The sequence below is a fragment of the Pantherophis guttatus genome, chromosome 2, assembly GCF_059756535.1.
Source record: "Pantherophis guttatus breed Tessera chromosome 2, ASM5975653v1, whole genome shotgun sequence".
NCBI classification, from domain to species: Eukaryota; Metazoa; Chordata; class Lepidosauria; order Squamata; family Colubridae; genus Pantherophis; species Pantherophis guttatus.
Genome location: NC_142064.1, coordinates 112,369,606 through 112,384,918, shown reverse-complemented (window position 1 = coordinate 112,384,918; position 15,313 = coordinate 112,369,606). Strand labels below are relative to the sequence as shown.

Below are 15,313 nucleotides of genomic sequence, written 5' to 3'. Positions count from 1 at the left end.
CACCTGCTGCACTCCTTGGGGAAAGGATCGATGTTTGACAAGCTGGATTTAGCTCAGGCATACCAGCAGTTGCCTGTCGACGAGATGACGGCAGATGCCCAAACGATTGTCACACACCGTGGCGCCTTCCGTTGCCACCGTCTCCAATTTGGAGTCAGTGTGGCCCCGGGGCTCTTCCAAAGCCTGATGGAACAGGTGCTTCATGGAATCCCCAGGGTCGTTCCATATTTTGACGACGTGCTGGTCTCAGCTACCAGCACACCCGAGCTCATGAACAGACTGAGACGAGTGCTGAGACAATTCCAATGTGCTGGTCTCAAGGTTAAGTGATCAAAATGCCACATCGCAGTGCCCCAAGTGGAGTTCCTTGGGTTCCTGGTTGACCCCACGGCGGCAAAGTTAGCAGCTATTGTGGATGCCCCGCCCCCTCGAAATAAGCCTGAACTCCAAGTGTTCCTTGGACTTCTGAATTTCTACATGGTTTTCCTTCCACACAAGGCATCCATGGCTGAGCCATTACACCGCCTCCTGGACCGGGGACTGCCATGGATGTGGGGAGTAAGGAAGATGGCAGCTTTTGAAGCCGTCAAGTGCTTCCTTGTCTCAAATTCTGTCCTGACTCAGTATTGTGACCACCTGCCTCTCTTGCTGGCATGCGACGCCTCACTGTATGGGGTCGGTGCTCTCTTAAGCCACAGGTTCCCCAATGGACTTGAACATCCAGTGGCATACTTTTCATGTACGCTGGCCCCGGCTGAAAGAAACTACTCACAGTTGGATAAGGAGGCCTTGGCTCTAGTGGCCGGGGTCAAAAGGTTCCATGACTATCTACACGGGCAGTCCTTTGACTTAATTACCGACCACAAGCCTCTTTTAGGAATCCTGGCGGGTGACCGCCAAACCCTGCAGATCCTATCACCACGGATGACCCGTTGGCCCATTTTCCTAGCAGCATATTCGTACACGCTGCTACATCGGCTGGGAAAGCATCTCGCCGACGCTCTTAAGCCGGTGCCCCCTACCTGCCTTGCTATCGGATCCAGCCCCGGCATCTACCATATTGCTGATTGACGACTCGCCGTTCCCGGTGACTGCCGCTGACATTGCTCGAGCGTCGGCTTGAGATCAAGTGCTTACCCGAGTCATAAACTGGGTACTTAAGGGGTGGCCATGGGGTCCTTTTGGACAGGAGCTGCAGCCTTACGCAGTGAGACAGCTCGAACTGTCGATTCAGAACGGGTGTTTACTATGGGGACATCGAGTGATAGTGCTGCCGTCTTTGCTGTGCTCCTTACTGGCTGCCTTACATAGGGGTCACCCGGGGATAGTTAGGATGAAGGCCCTGGGGCGGTGCTATTTGTGGTGGCCGAATCTTGACAAAGATATCATGGAGTGGGTTTCCACCTGCTTGAAATGCCAAGGGAATAGGCCGTTGCCGCCAAGGGACCACCCTAGGGAATGGGATGAACCCAGAGCCCCCTGGTCCCGTATACATATTGACTTCATGGGCCCCTGGAAGGACAACTATTCCTAGTAACTATTCCTTACTCTAAATGGGTGGAAGTAGTCCTAATACACACTGCCACTTCGGAGACTACAATCAGGGCCCTCAAAAGAATATTTGCCACGCATGGGCTGCCCGACATGATCGTGTTGGACAACGGGCCGCAGTTAATGTCTACAGCGTTTGAGTCCTTCCTAGCCCACCTGGGAATCAGGCATTGCCTGATATCCCCGTTCCACCCGACCAGTAATGGATGTGCGGAAAGGGCCGTAAGATCTGCTAAAGAGGCACTAAAGAACATGGGACTAGGCAGCTGGCAGGAGAGGGTAAATGAGTACTTATTGGTGCAGCACACCACCCCTAGTCAGAGCACTAATAAGAGCCCGGCCGAGGTTCTGATGGGCCGTAAGTTGAGGACCACGCTAGACCGTTTGCACCCACAATACACCCCTAGGAAGCCATTAGACTCAGGCAGCACACACAGGTCATTCCGTGTAAAAGACATAGTTTATGCCCGGAATTATGACGGGTACCCCCTCTGGCTACCAGGGACGATTGTGAGTGTCACTGGGCCCTGTTCGTACAGGGTGGATATGGGTCAGAGCCGGGTGTGGAGACGACATAAAGATCAGTTGAGAGTTAGGTGAACCATTAACATTAAATGCATATGAACTATTTTATGAAAGACTAAACAAATAACTTAACTGCACTAATGTGAAGGGTGATATGAGATCTCGACTGCATTATATAGGCCAGGTCTGGCTCAAAAACAGTGGTTTTGATGCACAAGATGTCACGCAGGTGAAAGTCACTTAGTCTCGGCCTCACACGGTTCTTGTTAATATTCATAACTGAGAATGCACAAGTATGTTGAACCAAACAAACTCAGCATTTTCTTAGCAAATGTTCGAATCTCTTGGAATCTGTCTTTATCCAGCTGGTGGTAAAAGTTGACAAGAGGAAGCTGTTGTGCTGACTGTGACATTTGGCATCACACTGCAGCTCAGTGAGCTCCAGTTGCAGGTGGTCTGGAGCGTCATCAAGGTCCACAGAGAAAGGAGAGGGAAAAAGTGTGATTTCCTTTTCAATAACTGAAAAATCACGAAAGCGCTGCTGAACTCCTCAGCCAGAGATGTGACATCTGCTTCATACCTCCTTATTTGCACAGTCATATTGTTCTGTGGAAAACTGGTCATTATTTCTTGCAGCGATGGGAAATGTGTGGTATTGGGCTGCGTTTGTGACAGGTACCTTTGGAAAAGTAGCAGCTTGGTCCAAAGGCTTTGATATGTGAATACAGTTGGCTTACCACTGCATTTTGCCCCTGAAGGCTCATGTTCAGCATGTTCAGATGTCTTGATATGTCAACTAAAAATCCAAAATCAGCCAGCCAAACAGGATCAGATAGCATCTGTTGTCCCTTTTTTGCCAAGAATTGTCCGATTTCCTCCCTAAAAGAGTAGAAGCACTGCAATGCAGACTGAGCAATCTTATCTCGTTGTGATACATAACATCTTCGTATTCAGCCTGGATGTCGAGCAGAAACTGTTGAAACTGGCGGTGGCACAGGGCTTTGGAGCGAATATAATTAATAGCCTTCATCATCAGTTTCATAAAATGAACATATTTCAGATGTTTGGCACAAAGAGCTTGTTGGTGAATAATACAGTGGAGGTTTATAGCTTTGCCTCCTTCTTCGCTGACTTTGTTACAGACTAGGGTTGATAATACACTTCGCGCGCCAGCCATGGCAGGTGTGCCATCCGTAATAATCCCAGTGACTTATTACACGGTAGTTTCATGTCATCTAAGGTGGAACAAACCAAAACAAATAAATCTGTTCTTCTTGTTTGGTCCTTAAGGCTCTGGAGGTCAAGTAGCTCTTCACTCAAGTTCATGTCATTGTCCACTCCTCTCAAAAAAATCAATAACTGAGTGGTGTCAGATGCATCCGTGTTTTCATCACAGGCTAATGAAAAAAAGTCAAACTCCACTCCTTTTGCCTCTAACTATCTCTTAATATCAGACGTACCACGTCTTCTCCGTACCACAGTGTTACAAGCCAGACAAACATTGGTAAACTCTTGCTTCTTCTCAGGACAAATTTTCTCCACCATTTTCATCACACAGTCTTTAATAAATTCACCCTCAGTAAAACATTTGCAATGCTTGGCAATCAGTATTGCCACCTCGTAGCTCTCCATTGTGGCATTTTCATTTGACTCATGGGCTCTTGTGAAAAACGTTGCTGTGCCGTTAAAGCAGCTTCCAGTTCCTTCCATTGTTCCCAGTTAGCATGTTTCGTCTGGTAGTGCCTCTTGATATTGAATTCCTTGAAAACAGCCACAGTCTCTTGGCAAATTAGGCAGATACATTTGTTTCGTATTTCAGTGAAAAAATACTCCAATTTCCACTTGTTCTGGAAGCAGCAGCCCTCGCTGTCAACTTTCCTTTTTTTCATTACAGTCGCCATTTTAGAAATGGGCACACAAGCTCACAAGGGTCACACGGTGAGAGTGCTGACACAGGTCTACTGCCATCTTCTGGTGAAAAATATGGCTGAGATGCTCTGCAGAGCAGGGTGGCTGTGAAGCAGGGGACAGCTGTGGGAACCACTGTGCGGTGAAGGGAAAAATGCCAGCCAGTGGGGATGAGTGACAGGCTGAGCTGGCGGGGAGAAGAGGCTGCGGGCCACTCGAAATTTGAATACAGGCCGCAATTGGTCCCCCGGGCGGACTTTGGACATGCCTGCTTTATAGTGTTTCTGGGATGATGGGAGCGTGCTGCTGCTGCTGTTCCAGGGGCAGGGGGCAGCTGGGAGGCCAGGCACTCCCACAACCTGACTAGGCTGACAGACAAAGGTCAGCTGGCGGAGAGGGATCATTCCTTCGCTCGCGGTCCCCGGGAGACTGGGCCCCGGTGGGCTTGGGCTAGGCTGGCTGGCTTGTGCAGCAGTGGCAGGGATCACCATTTTGGGGGGGGGGGATGCCTCCAGGCCTGGATGTGGTAGGCTTCTCCAAAATTAAATGTAGAAAGCAGCATACCACAGGAGGAAGATCAGATCCAGACCTGGCCATTTGGCCGAAGGCACGCCTCAGGGGCAACATGGCAAGGCTTGGCCAGTTGGCCTCCTTTTGGCCCTGGCTCTCGACTGTCACCCGTTCAGCCTCCGCCCCACCTTGGGTCCCGCATCCAACCCACAACAGGGCAACTTGCCGCTTCTGGGTGGTGGGCGACTCTTGGGAGAGCACAGTGCTGTGTGCCCAGATCAGGTGCTTTCTCTTGGGCCTCCCTTCTGGAGCCGGGCCTGAAAGACGGCCGAGTCTTGCCATGTCCCCCCCCCGCCCGCAGCCTTTGGACGAGTGCGGCAGGCCCCCCTCCCCCGCCATCGGCCTTACCTTCTCAGGCCAGGTGAAGAGTGGCCGCATGGGAGGCAGCTTGGCGAGGAGCCGAGATTGGCAAAGGAGGCTCACCAGGCAGAGATCAGCTGGGCCGCATGGTCGAGGCAAGCGAGGGAATCAGAGAGCAGCAGCAGCTATGCCGCAGGTGTGACTAGGCATCAGCCAAGGCAGCCAAAGTGCGATAAGGAGTGAGTGGGAGGGGCAGGCAGGGAGGGATGGGTGCGCGATTTGCCAGTTTGCCAAACTGCACAGAATCGCCCAAACCAGTCTGAACGGGCAGCAGCCCACCTCTGGGCATATGTAGTTGCATTGGACAGTATACCTGTCCAATGCAACTACAGCCTTTATAGAATAGGGAGAATATGTCTTGTTAAATATAACCTCATGTTTGTTATAATAACCAATATGAGATAAATATCTCCTTTGTCAGTGATCTGAGACTTCACTTTAATAATCTGTTCTTACGTATAGGAGTCAACTCTGCCAAGGCCACTGGTCACATCATTTGATATGTGTAATGGTATGCTCCTTAAGGAATATTTTTTTCATATTGTCTTGCCTTTTTCTTGAATCCAGAGCAGCTTTTTTTCCTGTTCAGCCATTTGCTCTTGCTGCTGCTTGGCTGCTTCCAGTAGGAACCAGATGGTGAAATTCTGCTGTTGCACATGGGCCTTGAGGAGAGAAGAAATTGGTTCTCAGAGGAGCGTCTCTGCATGCTGTTGGACTGTAGTGTTGAGACCTCAAACACTGAAGATCTTTCACTGCATGTCCCCTACTTGCCTTCCATAGACTGACCTCCCCCAACCCTTTCCCCCATCCATTCTTCTTAGGAAAGAGCTTTGTTCATGTGGATGCTTTCTAATGTGCCTGGCAAGGTCTTACAGTATCACTAATTAAATTGCAATTGCAACCTGGCTCTAGAAAAGGAACAGCATGCCAGAAAACTCTTGTATCTATGGCAGATAGCCTTTTAATTCTCTCTATCAGCTTTGCTAGTGAAATAAGTTGGTGCACTGAAGAAAAGCTGTAAGAATTGGGGAAGGGGGTGGAATTGCTACAGCTGACCAGTAAGAACTATTCCTATAATGCTCTTGGTACTGAAGAAATGCCAGCTAATAACTGAGACAACTCTAATCCTCGCCCTAAGACCTCTGCTGCACAGACTGTTAAATCAGACATCACCTTAAAAGGGATCTGGGTAAGATGAAAATAAGATTATAAAATTAAAGCAGGTGTGATTGCCATTGCTGAAACTTAATTGTGTGCTGCTTGAAAGAATTGGTTATTTATACTTGGTCCCATGTGAGGTGTACTGTGTGATTCTTATTAGTTACAGCCATACATCATAACATCTTTATGCCACTCATTTCCTGGAGCAGAGAGACAGGCTGATGGAGCTTACCCAGCTGGGTCTAGAAATGAGTTTGAGAACTTTTCTCAGAGAGCAAACTGACATGTGAGTCCATCTCCAGTTTGTAAGCTAATATGATTAAAAAAAATTTTTTACTCCTCTTAATAACCCTGAACAAGCTTTCACTAGTCATTGAAAACTTTTGCAGCCAGAGACATGAATTCTTCCAAGGCTTCATATATTCTCCCTTTGCTCTCTAGAGTGTCATGTGGCCAAGAAGGTTTTGTGTGACTTAGGGAAGTTACAAAACTCATAGGGAATGGGTCTTGCTGTCACACAGAGCTATGTTATCTAGTTTGGGTAATGAAATATCTTAAAGAAAACAGCCAAGCTCAGAGAGCATCAAGGACCACTCATTTCAACTCTGTTACAAATATTCTCCTTTACAGAGCTGCAGCTCTCAACACAGTGGAAATAGGAAAGTTTCCATGATCCCTGATTGCCTGCAAAAGTTAGTGTATGGCAGTGCCTCCCTATGGCAGTAAGGGCCTCCCTTCTGGTTGCTTGTATTGGTCAGGCAAGTGAACTTTAAAGAGAAGCACTAAATAGAATTGGGAAGTGTCAGTATAAAAGGGTTCATGAATTGGAAGAGACATGATAACAGGTCAGCCAATGGGGACTGTTTGGTGACCCAGATGGCTTGGAGCCTGGTCATGGCTTAGGTTCACTGATTTGTATGTATATGTGTGCTGTGATTCTATAGCTTCTGTGATTATTGATTCTGTACTTCTGGATTCTGAGTTCTGGTTCTGGCTTCTGCTGTATGGTATTGTATATAAAGAAGTTTCTTTTTATTAATGAATCCTGCTGAATTGTTTACTTGTGTGCTGGTTGGATTACTGCAAACTCTTAATAGGAAAGGGTTTTGGTAAGGTGGAAGATGATAGAGTATATAGATGAAGAATACAATAAGAAGTCTCAAGAGCTGTTAGGTCTTTAAGGCAATCCAGACAAGAAGCACATTAGTGAATAATAGCACTAATCTTTATTGTAAGATTACATTACATTAACAGTTTTGTAAGTATGAAAGTATCTCTTCCCTCCTTTCCTTTTATTCTCCAAAAAACTAGAGTCTCTTTTGAAACATTTCTCACCTCCATCACTACCTATGTGCTTCTCTGGCCTGAGGTACCTTTTGCATGGCAGTTGTTTGGTCTGCGGTTCTTGTTTCCCAAAGTCATTCCTACATACCATTATATGAACATAGAGGGGATTAATGAATTTGGATAGATTCAGCAGTCTGCTGATTTAAAATACCAGAGTTTAATATGAAATCAAAGGAAGGTGAGCCATTTCTTTTTCATAGCCCACTGATTTATTTCATTTGAAGTTTTTCCAGAAACAACTTACTTCCTTTTCATAGGTTGTACAGGGAAAAAAAATGAAAACTCTCATATATGTCTGATAACCACATTTCTGAAAAAATACTTAGATTTGGAGTTGGATTATATGCACTTTCTACAAGTGGGTGAACTGTCAGTGGGTGGGGTGAACTGTGAAGGACAGATTTATGAAGAAACCTCAGTAGATTACAGTAAAATTATTCATCTCTGGGTTTAGTAGTAGCATCTAGCCAATTTTAATGATCTTAAGCTAAGAAGAGTCAGAATGGATATTCTTTAGAATCTAGACCCGTGATGGTGAACCTATGGCACGCGAGCTCAGCTCTGGCGCCAGCTGATTTTCGGGCCTTCTGGGCCCCTGGAAGTAGGGAAACAGGCTGTTTCCTGCCTCCAGAGGGCCTCGGGGTGGCGGTGGGGAAGGCCCGTTTTTCTCTCTCCCCAGCCTCTAGAGCCTTTCTAGGAGCCTGGGGAGGGCGAAAACAGCCCCCCCCCGGAGGCCCTCCGGAGGCCAGAAACAGCCTGTTTGCCAACTTCCGGTGGGACCGGAAGGCCTGTTTTTTGCTCTCCCCAGCCTCCAGAATGGTGGGAATGGAAGTCGGCAAACGGGCCGTTTCTGGCCTCCGGAGGGCTTCCTGGGGGTGGGGAAGGCCATTTTCGTCCTCCCCAAGTTCCAAGGAAGCCTCTGGAGCCTGGGAAGAGTGAAAAACAGGCCTACCATGCCCACCGTGCTATCACGTGCCAGGAGTGGGGAAGGTCATGTGCGGGGGCGGAGTGCGTAGAATTATGGGTGTGTGCACATGTGCGCACGACCCCCTTCCCCCCCCCCGCTCCTGGCACACGATGGCAAAAAGGTTAGCCATTGCTGGTCTGGAACATCAGGAAATTGCAAGGTTATTGACTAGACTGGGAAGTTGAGTAAACATCCCAGAAAAGGAGGGTGGCAAACCAATTTCATAATAGTGTCTAGAAAACAGAATGGCTTTGTCAGTGTAATCAGTTCAATTCAGGGGAATGAATGAATAGTATGGAAACAAAATAGAGAAAAGAGACTGTTGTTTCCCCTGTGCCTATTCTGTAGGTAGGTTTTGTGGTTTCTGGGAATTTTATATAGTGAAGCTGTGAAAAGCACAAAGCATAACCTTATAGAGGAATATCTGCTGAATTAAAAGAAATAGTTACCTTCATAGCTGCAAGCTCCCATTCTTTGTTTTGGAAATATTGGTGATTCACGCTGGATAGCTTTTCTTCAAGCAACTTAACTTGTAGCAGCATATTTTGATGATTCACTAGCAACTCCTGCAGTTCTTCTCTCTTGGCCTGAGCCTGTTGTTTCAGTATTGTGCCCTCTGCCTATTGGAAAGAACAGTAGGGTTAGCTGGGGAGAGGAAGGAAAGAGCAGCTTGAGAGACTAGATGCTGGGAGTAGATACTTAACCCTGTTTCCCCCAAAATAAGACATTCCCTGATAATAAACTCAATCCGGCTTTTGAGCGCATGGCAATAAGGTCAAGCACTTATTTCAGGGTTCAAAAAATATAAGACAGGGTCTTATTTTCAGGAAAACACAGTAGAAGAGGAAATTTTAACATTGTACATTTGGAAGATTACATGACAAATCTGGAGCTAGGTTAAAAACGAGAGTTCTTATATTGTTTTATTTTATTTATGTATACATTAGCTTTATATCTCACCTTTCCTAGGGCATACAGATAAATTATTGGGTGCAAAACTGCTGTTTTCCTCCAGCACAACTATTTTTATATCAAGGCTCTATTTCCTCTCTTTAAAAAAATAATTGAAAACCAGTTACCTTCAGTCCTTTAATTCTCTCTCTGCTCTCATTCCGGTCCAATTGGATACTCTGAATCTGATGATATAATACCTTAAAGCCCTGCTGATAGAAGTCCATGCGTTGCCTGATCTTGTTTAACTTCTGTGCCATGGAGTTGTAGAGGTTGTGCAGTGCCTGGCTAAATTGTATCACTCCATAGACCAGCAGATTGACCTCTTCTTGCAGAGCCTCCTTCTGGAGGTCTATCAGGGAAGGGACAGGGATGGCTGTCTGCCACATTAGGAGGCTTAAGAATATGGAAGCCAGCATAGCTCTGATTGATCTAATAGTAAAACAGAGTGACTGAAAGCTTCTTCTTATATAGAGAGAGTGGGAGGATTTCAAGGGGAAAGGCACAGATGATTTTGGACTTGGGATCTTTCTGCCTCTCTGGCTATGAATGAGTCAGCACTATTTTCAAACTTGGCTCTTATTCTATCCTTGATCACTGATGGGGCACAAAGACCCTCTCTTGGAGCAATAGAATTTCACAAGGCTAGGCAGGAGCCAGATTATGACAGGCATTCAGTTTGTTTTTGGGAATTGCACAGCTTGAGGATAGACTCAATGTATTTATCCTGGCTGGGCTGGCCAGAGGAGCAGTGCTATGTAATTTGCTGCTATTTGTGGGGCTGGGACGATCTGAATGTCTGTACATCAGAGTTGTCCATGCCATGTCTCTGGTTCTTTCTGCGTAATCACTCTCTTTCTTCCACCTTTCTGGGAAAACAAATCACATCTTTTTTAAAATGGCAAACAATACTGAAGATCAGATAGACTAATAACAAACTTATTCTAAAGTGTATGAAACCTTATTCTCAAAACAGCATCTCCTAATTATGAAAGGCACGTATAATTATGAAAGGCACATATATATACGTTTAGAGGAATCCAGAAATTTACAGAAGTATAAAGAATGAGGGGTGCAGAGGAAGCCACAAAAAAGTCAAGAAGAACTGAGCATGTGTTGTTGTGAGCACATAATGCAAAAGATTGGAAGGAAAAATGAAAAACTTGGGAAGCAAAGAATAATGAGATAATTCTGAAAAACAGCAAAGCTAGCAGTAGAACAGGGACATTCAATGCGAAAACATTCTGATTTGGAAGATAAAGTTTTCTGCTTCTATGGCTTCAGGACTATATATTTCTCCTTTCTCCTCTTGTGTCAAATATTTTTCTTTCTTTTCTTTTTCTTCCAGGAATCTACTCTACATTTATCCACAGAGCCTGAATTTCAGCAGCCGGCAAGGCTCGGTGCGAAACATTGCAGTGAAACTGCAGTTTATGGCTGGAGAGGATCCTAGTCAAGCCATGCCCGTGAGTGAGACCCATCCTTAGCTGTTTCCTCTTGTCTTTCATCCATTACTGGATTGTGGAGCCCCTGAGAAGACTGCCCCAGATACTGTCTCTTGAGTCAGTTTCCACATTTGAGCTATCCCATTCAGGGTGGGTGAGGGGCTTCATTTATGACCAGACCCACAATTTATATTCCTATAATTTCTATTTCCATTTAAGAAAATGTGAAGGATTTTGAGTTTAGAAAAGAACCTCAAAGTCCTACATTTTCCCATATGAAAATTGTGTTGTATCTTCAGATTTAATACTCAAACCATGGGCTGGGCTTTTATACTAAAGGTTGTCTGCTGTTTGCCAGCCAATTTAATAGCCAGTCACTACAGTATGACCTGCCAAAAAGTTCGATAAGCTTAGAAGAAATCATGCTGAGTAACCAATTTAAGAGAGAATGACCTTTCTCTGCCAGCAGGAATCTGCTTCAGATGCTTTCAATTCAGTTTTCCTTAGAAATGATCCTGCAAAATAGCAGCTTACTCATGGTTTCAATCATGTTACAGAGCCTGAATCTGCAGCAAGGGTTTATGAAAGTTCTTAAGGGAGAGTTTCTGAAAGGCCATGTCTGTGTTTCTTAGTGGAGTTGGGAAAGTATTGGATTTTGTTGCCTTAATTGTAAATGAGAAATAATAGCTATTGAAAATACCTGAAAGGGTGTGAAAAAATTTCAGCTCAATGTAGTAGTAGGTTATCCTTATGGTATTTCTGGACTTGAATAATCAGAATAATGTAAGAAAGGATATGGATCACATGGAGATTTGTTCCCTTCCCAGAAGTGCCAGAATGGAAATTATTGAAATATAGCAATAACAATAGCACTTAGATTTATATGCCACATCATAGTGCTTTACAGCTCTCTCTAAGCAGTTTACAGAGTCAGCATATTGCCCCCAACAATCTGGGTCCTCATTTACATCTTGGAAGGATGGAAGGCTGAGCTGATCTTGGGCCGGTGAGAATCAAACTGCTGGCAGTTAGCAGCAGTTTGATTCTCACCGGCTCAAGGTCAACTCAGCCTTCCAAGGTTGGTAAAATGAGGACCCAGATTGTTAGGGGCAATATGCTGACTCTGTAAACTGGTATATGTGGTATTTGTGGGCAAATAATGAAAATCATGCGGCCTTTCTAAGTGCTTGTTTCACTGGTTTATCTCTCATGCTCCCTCCCTTGACCAGATGAGTTTCATGTTCTCTGTTCCTGACTGATACTGTTTTTGTTTCTCCTTATGCTCCAGGTTATCTTTGGAAAATCAAGTTGCAGTGAGTTTGCCAAAGAGGCTTACACAGCTGTTGTGTACCATAACAAGTGAGTCTTTAGCAACCGGAGTAGGAATTGAAGGTGGCTGTAAGTAGGTTACAGGTGCTTGTTTGCTTAGTCTACACTGAACCATGCAAACTTTGCCAGAAAAGTGGTCTTTGATTTCCTGTGTAGATCTTTATCACAAATATGTAAATGAGAAATTTTGTAAAAAGTGTTAAATGACAACTTTCCAACATCCCTGTTCACAGATCACCTGAGTTCTATGAGGAGTTCAAGCTGAAGATCCCAGCCAATTTGACAGACAACCATCACTTGCTTTTCACCTTTTATCACATTAGCTGTCAACAGAAGCAGAACACACCTCTGGAGACTCCTGTTGGTTACACAGTGAGTTTCAAAAGAAATAGAGAGTTCTATGGGTACAAGGTAGCGCCTGTAATTCATTGTAAAGGGCCCCCAGTTTAAATTTCCACTATCCTCCATTCAAAGAAACTCAGATAAAGGGACAGGGAGAATCCCCTGCTTTAAGGCTATCAATAAATTTTGGCATGAATTAAGAGTATGATCTGTCATTATATATACTGTATCTATATTTGATCAGTTTTCCTGGAATGCCCTTTACAGGCACTCCTCAACTTACAACCATTTGTTCAGTGGCCCTTCAAAGTTACAACGGCATTGAAAAAAGTGACTTACGACCATTTTTCACACTTATAACCGTCGCAGCATCCCTATGGTCACATAATCAAAATTCAGATGCTTGCCAGTTGGCTCATATTTATGACGGTTGCAATGTCCTGGGATCACGCAATCACCTTTTGTGATCTTCTGGCAAAGTCAGTGGGAAACCAGATTCAGTTAGTAACAACCATTTTATTAACTTAACAATTGAAATGATTCCCTTAATAACTGTGGCAAGGAAGGTCAAAATAAGGATTCCCTTCCAAATTTTTCTCAGTGGGGTTTACTGTTGTCAATACCAATAGTAAATTGCCTTAAATATAGAAGGTGGAATGATTGGAGAAGAATCCTTTTGTTCTATGTGCTGTATGTGGTCTGTTTTTCTTAGTAAAACTGATCTGTGGGACAGGAAGAGAGGGTTGGATTGCAGAGGAAAAGTGGCAAGTGAAGATGCCAACCTGCAAGGACTTAACTTTGCCTGTTTCTCTTCCTAGTGGATTCCTCTCATGCAACATGGACGGCTGAGAACAGGGCAGTTTTGCCTGCCGGTGTCAGTTGACAAGCCTCCACCCAGCTATTCAGTGCTTACCCCTGATGTAAGTAAGGAATGGCTTTGTTTTCCTAGAGGGCGGAGGCTGAAGGGCCTTTTCTTACCTGGGCTGCATTGTGAAAGATGCCTCCTTTCTCGCTTCCTACTCCCACTGCCCCCTCTCCCAATTTGTGCCAGGCTTTGACAGGTCAGGCTAATCATAAGTTTTCATTTTTCAGAATTGTAGTCTATTTCACAATGACTACTAGACTTTCCACTGGCAGAACTTTTTATGCATTTTATTTATAAATCTTTTTCTGGGTTGCTTCTCTGTAGGTGCAGCTACCTGGCATGAAGTGGGTGGATAATCACAAAGGGGTCTTCAGTGTGGAGGTTCTGGCTGTCTCCTCTGTCCACACTCAGGTGAGAGGACAAGTCAGTGGTTGATCTTCCATGTTGCCCCTAGGAAAACAAAGAACAAACCAAGGCTTGGTTGTATCATCAAGTTGTTTTTCAGCTGGGGATTTGCATTACATTTGCCCCCTCCAAATCTAAAACGGAAATCTTAGACCACATATAAATTAATTTTCTTTTTTACAAAATACATGCCAAACATTTTTCCAAATTCATAATATATTTCTTCTTTGGCAGCCTATTAGGCAAAATTGTAAGGACCTGCCCCAGCTGTTCCCTCAGGAAAGTAAGACTCTTGAATCCATTAAGTTGAATCAAAAGAACTTTTACTGAGAGAAAGTGATTGCAGGAAAGCAAGGAGGAATCTGAAAAGTCCCGCGCAATGCAAGCCCAATCCCACTTGACCAGACCACCGGCAGCCAATATGATGCCGCAAGGTTGTTTTCACAATGCTGAAATGCTAGGAAGATAACAGTTCACACTCAGGGCATGATGGCCTTGAAAACAGGCTGGAACCAGCAGGGAGGGAGTCCGCTCCGTCTCCGAAGACAATCCCCCTCCCTAATTCCCAAGCAGTTACAGCAAAAGCAAAAGCATGCAAAAAAGCCTCTTCCCCACCCCTTCCAACAGAATGGCAGGACACAATGGTGGACCTGACATGCTTCCCCTCTGAACAGCAACGTTAGTCCTGGAAAATATAATAAAACAAACAGGGAGAAAAGAAATGTAAAACAAGAACAATGTCATTTGGGTTTGTCAGGATCCTGATTATGGAAGCATTTGATGAGTTTAGGGGCTCTAATGTGACAAGGGTCAACCCATTCATTCTGAGCTGTTGGGAAATCTTTCCAGGCCACTAAGTACTGAAGGGTTCCCCTATACTTATGGGAATCTAGAATTTCCAGGATTTCAAAGTGCTGCTCCCCTTCTATCATTAAAAGCTCCAGGATTGATGGAAGTTTAGGTCTAAGGGGAGAAGTGACCTCAGGCTTCAATAAGCTGCGATGAAACACAGGGTGAACAGTCAAAGGGACTTGGGCAAATCTAGCTCTACAGTTACTGGGTTAATGATGTGTTTAATTGGGAAGGGCCCTACACACTAGAGTCCCAATTTCTTTGCTGGTTGTAAAGATTGTAGGAAGCGGGTGGAAAGGTAAACTCGGTCACCAATCTTAAACAGCTTGGGTTCCTCACCACCAGCCATGTATTTCACAGTTGGGAGACCCACTCTTTCAGTGACGCAACTGGGGGGATCATTGAATGGCAATTATTTTTTTTAATTTGATTTATATGCTGCCCTTCTCCGGAGACTCAGGGCGGCTTACAATGCATTAAGCAATAGCCTTCATACTTTTGTATATTTATACAAAGTCAGCTTATTGCCCCCACAAACTGGGTCCTCATTTTACCTACCTTAGAAAGGATGGAAGGCTGAGTCAACCTTGAGCCTGGTAAGATTCGAACCTGCAGTAATTGCAGGCAGCTGTGTTAATAACAGGGTGCTTTAAACCACTGTACTACCAAGGCTCTTTTTTTTTTCCAGACAATTCAGGCATAGGGTTGAAGTCATAGCAATAGCAATAGCACTTA

General features: G+C 44.9%; 2 protein-coding genes across 21 annotated transcripts in view; one reads left to right on the top strand and one right to left on the bottom strand.

The window, feature by feature from the left end:
- ANGPTL8 (angiopoietin like 8) overlaps positions 1-9,829 on the bottom strand; it is a 48,841-nt gene extending 39,012 nt beyond the window's left edge. Inside the window, exons 1-3 of one of the 2 annotated variants that reach the window (XM_087888530.1) lie at positions 9,469-9,827; positions 8,839-9,009; positions 5,323-5,576 (exon numbers count right to left, since the gene is read on the bottom strand). In XM_087888530.1, coding sequence (XP_087744656.1) covers positions 5,451-5,576; positions 8,839-9,009; positions 9,469-9,759 — 588 coding nt within the window. In that variant the 5' untranslated portion in view covers positions 9,760-9,827 and the 3' untranslated portion in view covers positions 5,323-5,450. Of the gene's footprint in view, positions 1-5,322; positions 5,577-8,838; positions 9,010-9,468 lie in introns of those variants that run through there. The other variant, XM_087888531.1, reaches the window with a different exon arrangement.
- The window catches only part of DOCK6 (dedicator of cytokinesis 6), a 185,925-nt gene that overhangs the window by 70,283 nt on the left and 100,329 nt on the right, over positions 1-15,313 (top strand). For all 19 annotated transcript variants that reach the window (XR_015732802.1, XR_015732803.1, XR_015732804.1 and 16 more), the window contains 5 exons: positions 10,689-10,806; positions 12,074-12,144; positions 12,348-12,486; positions 13,275-13,376; positions 13,646-13,732. Coding sequence is in view for 16 of the 19 variants with exons in the window: in XM_034437790.3 (XP_034293681.1) it covers positions 10,689-10,806; positions 12,074-12,144; positions 12,348-12,486; positions 13,275-13,376; positions 13,646-13,732 (517 nt within the window). In the remaining 3 variants the exon portion in view is untranslated. The remainder of the gene's footprint in view (positions 1-10,688; positions 10,807-12,073; positions 12,145-12,347; positions 12,487-13,274; positions 13,377-13,645; positions 13,733-15,313) is intronic.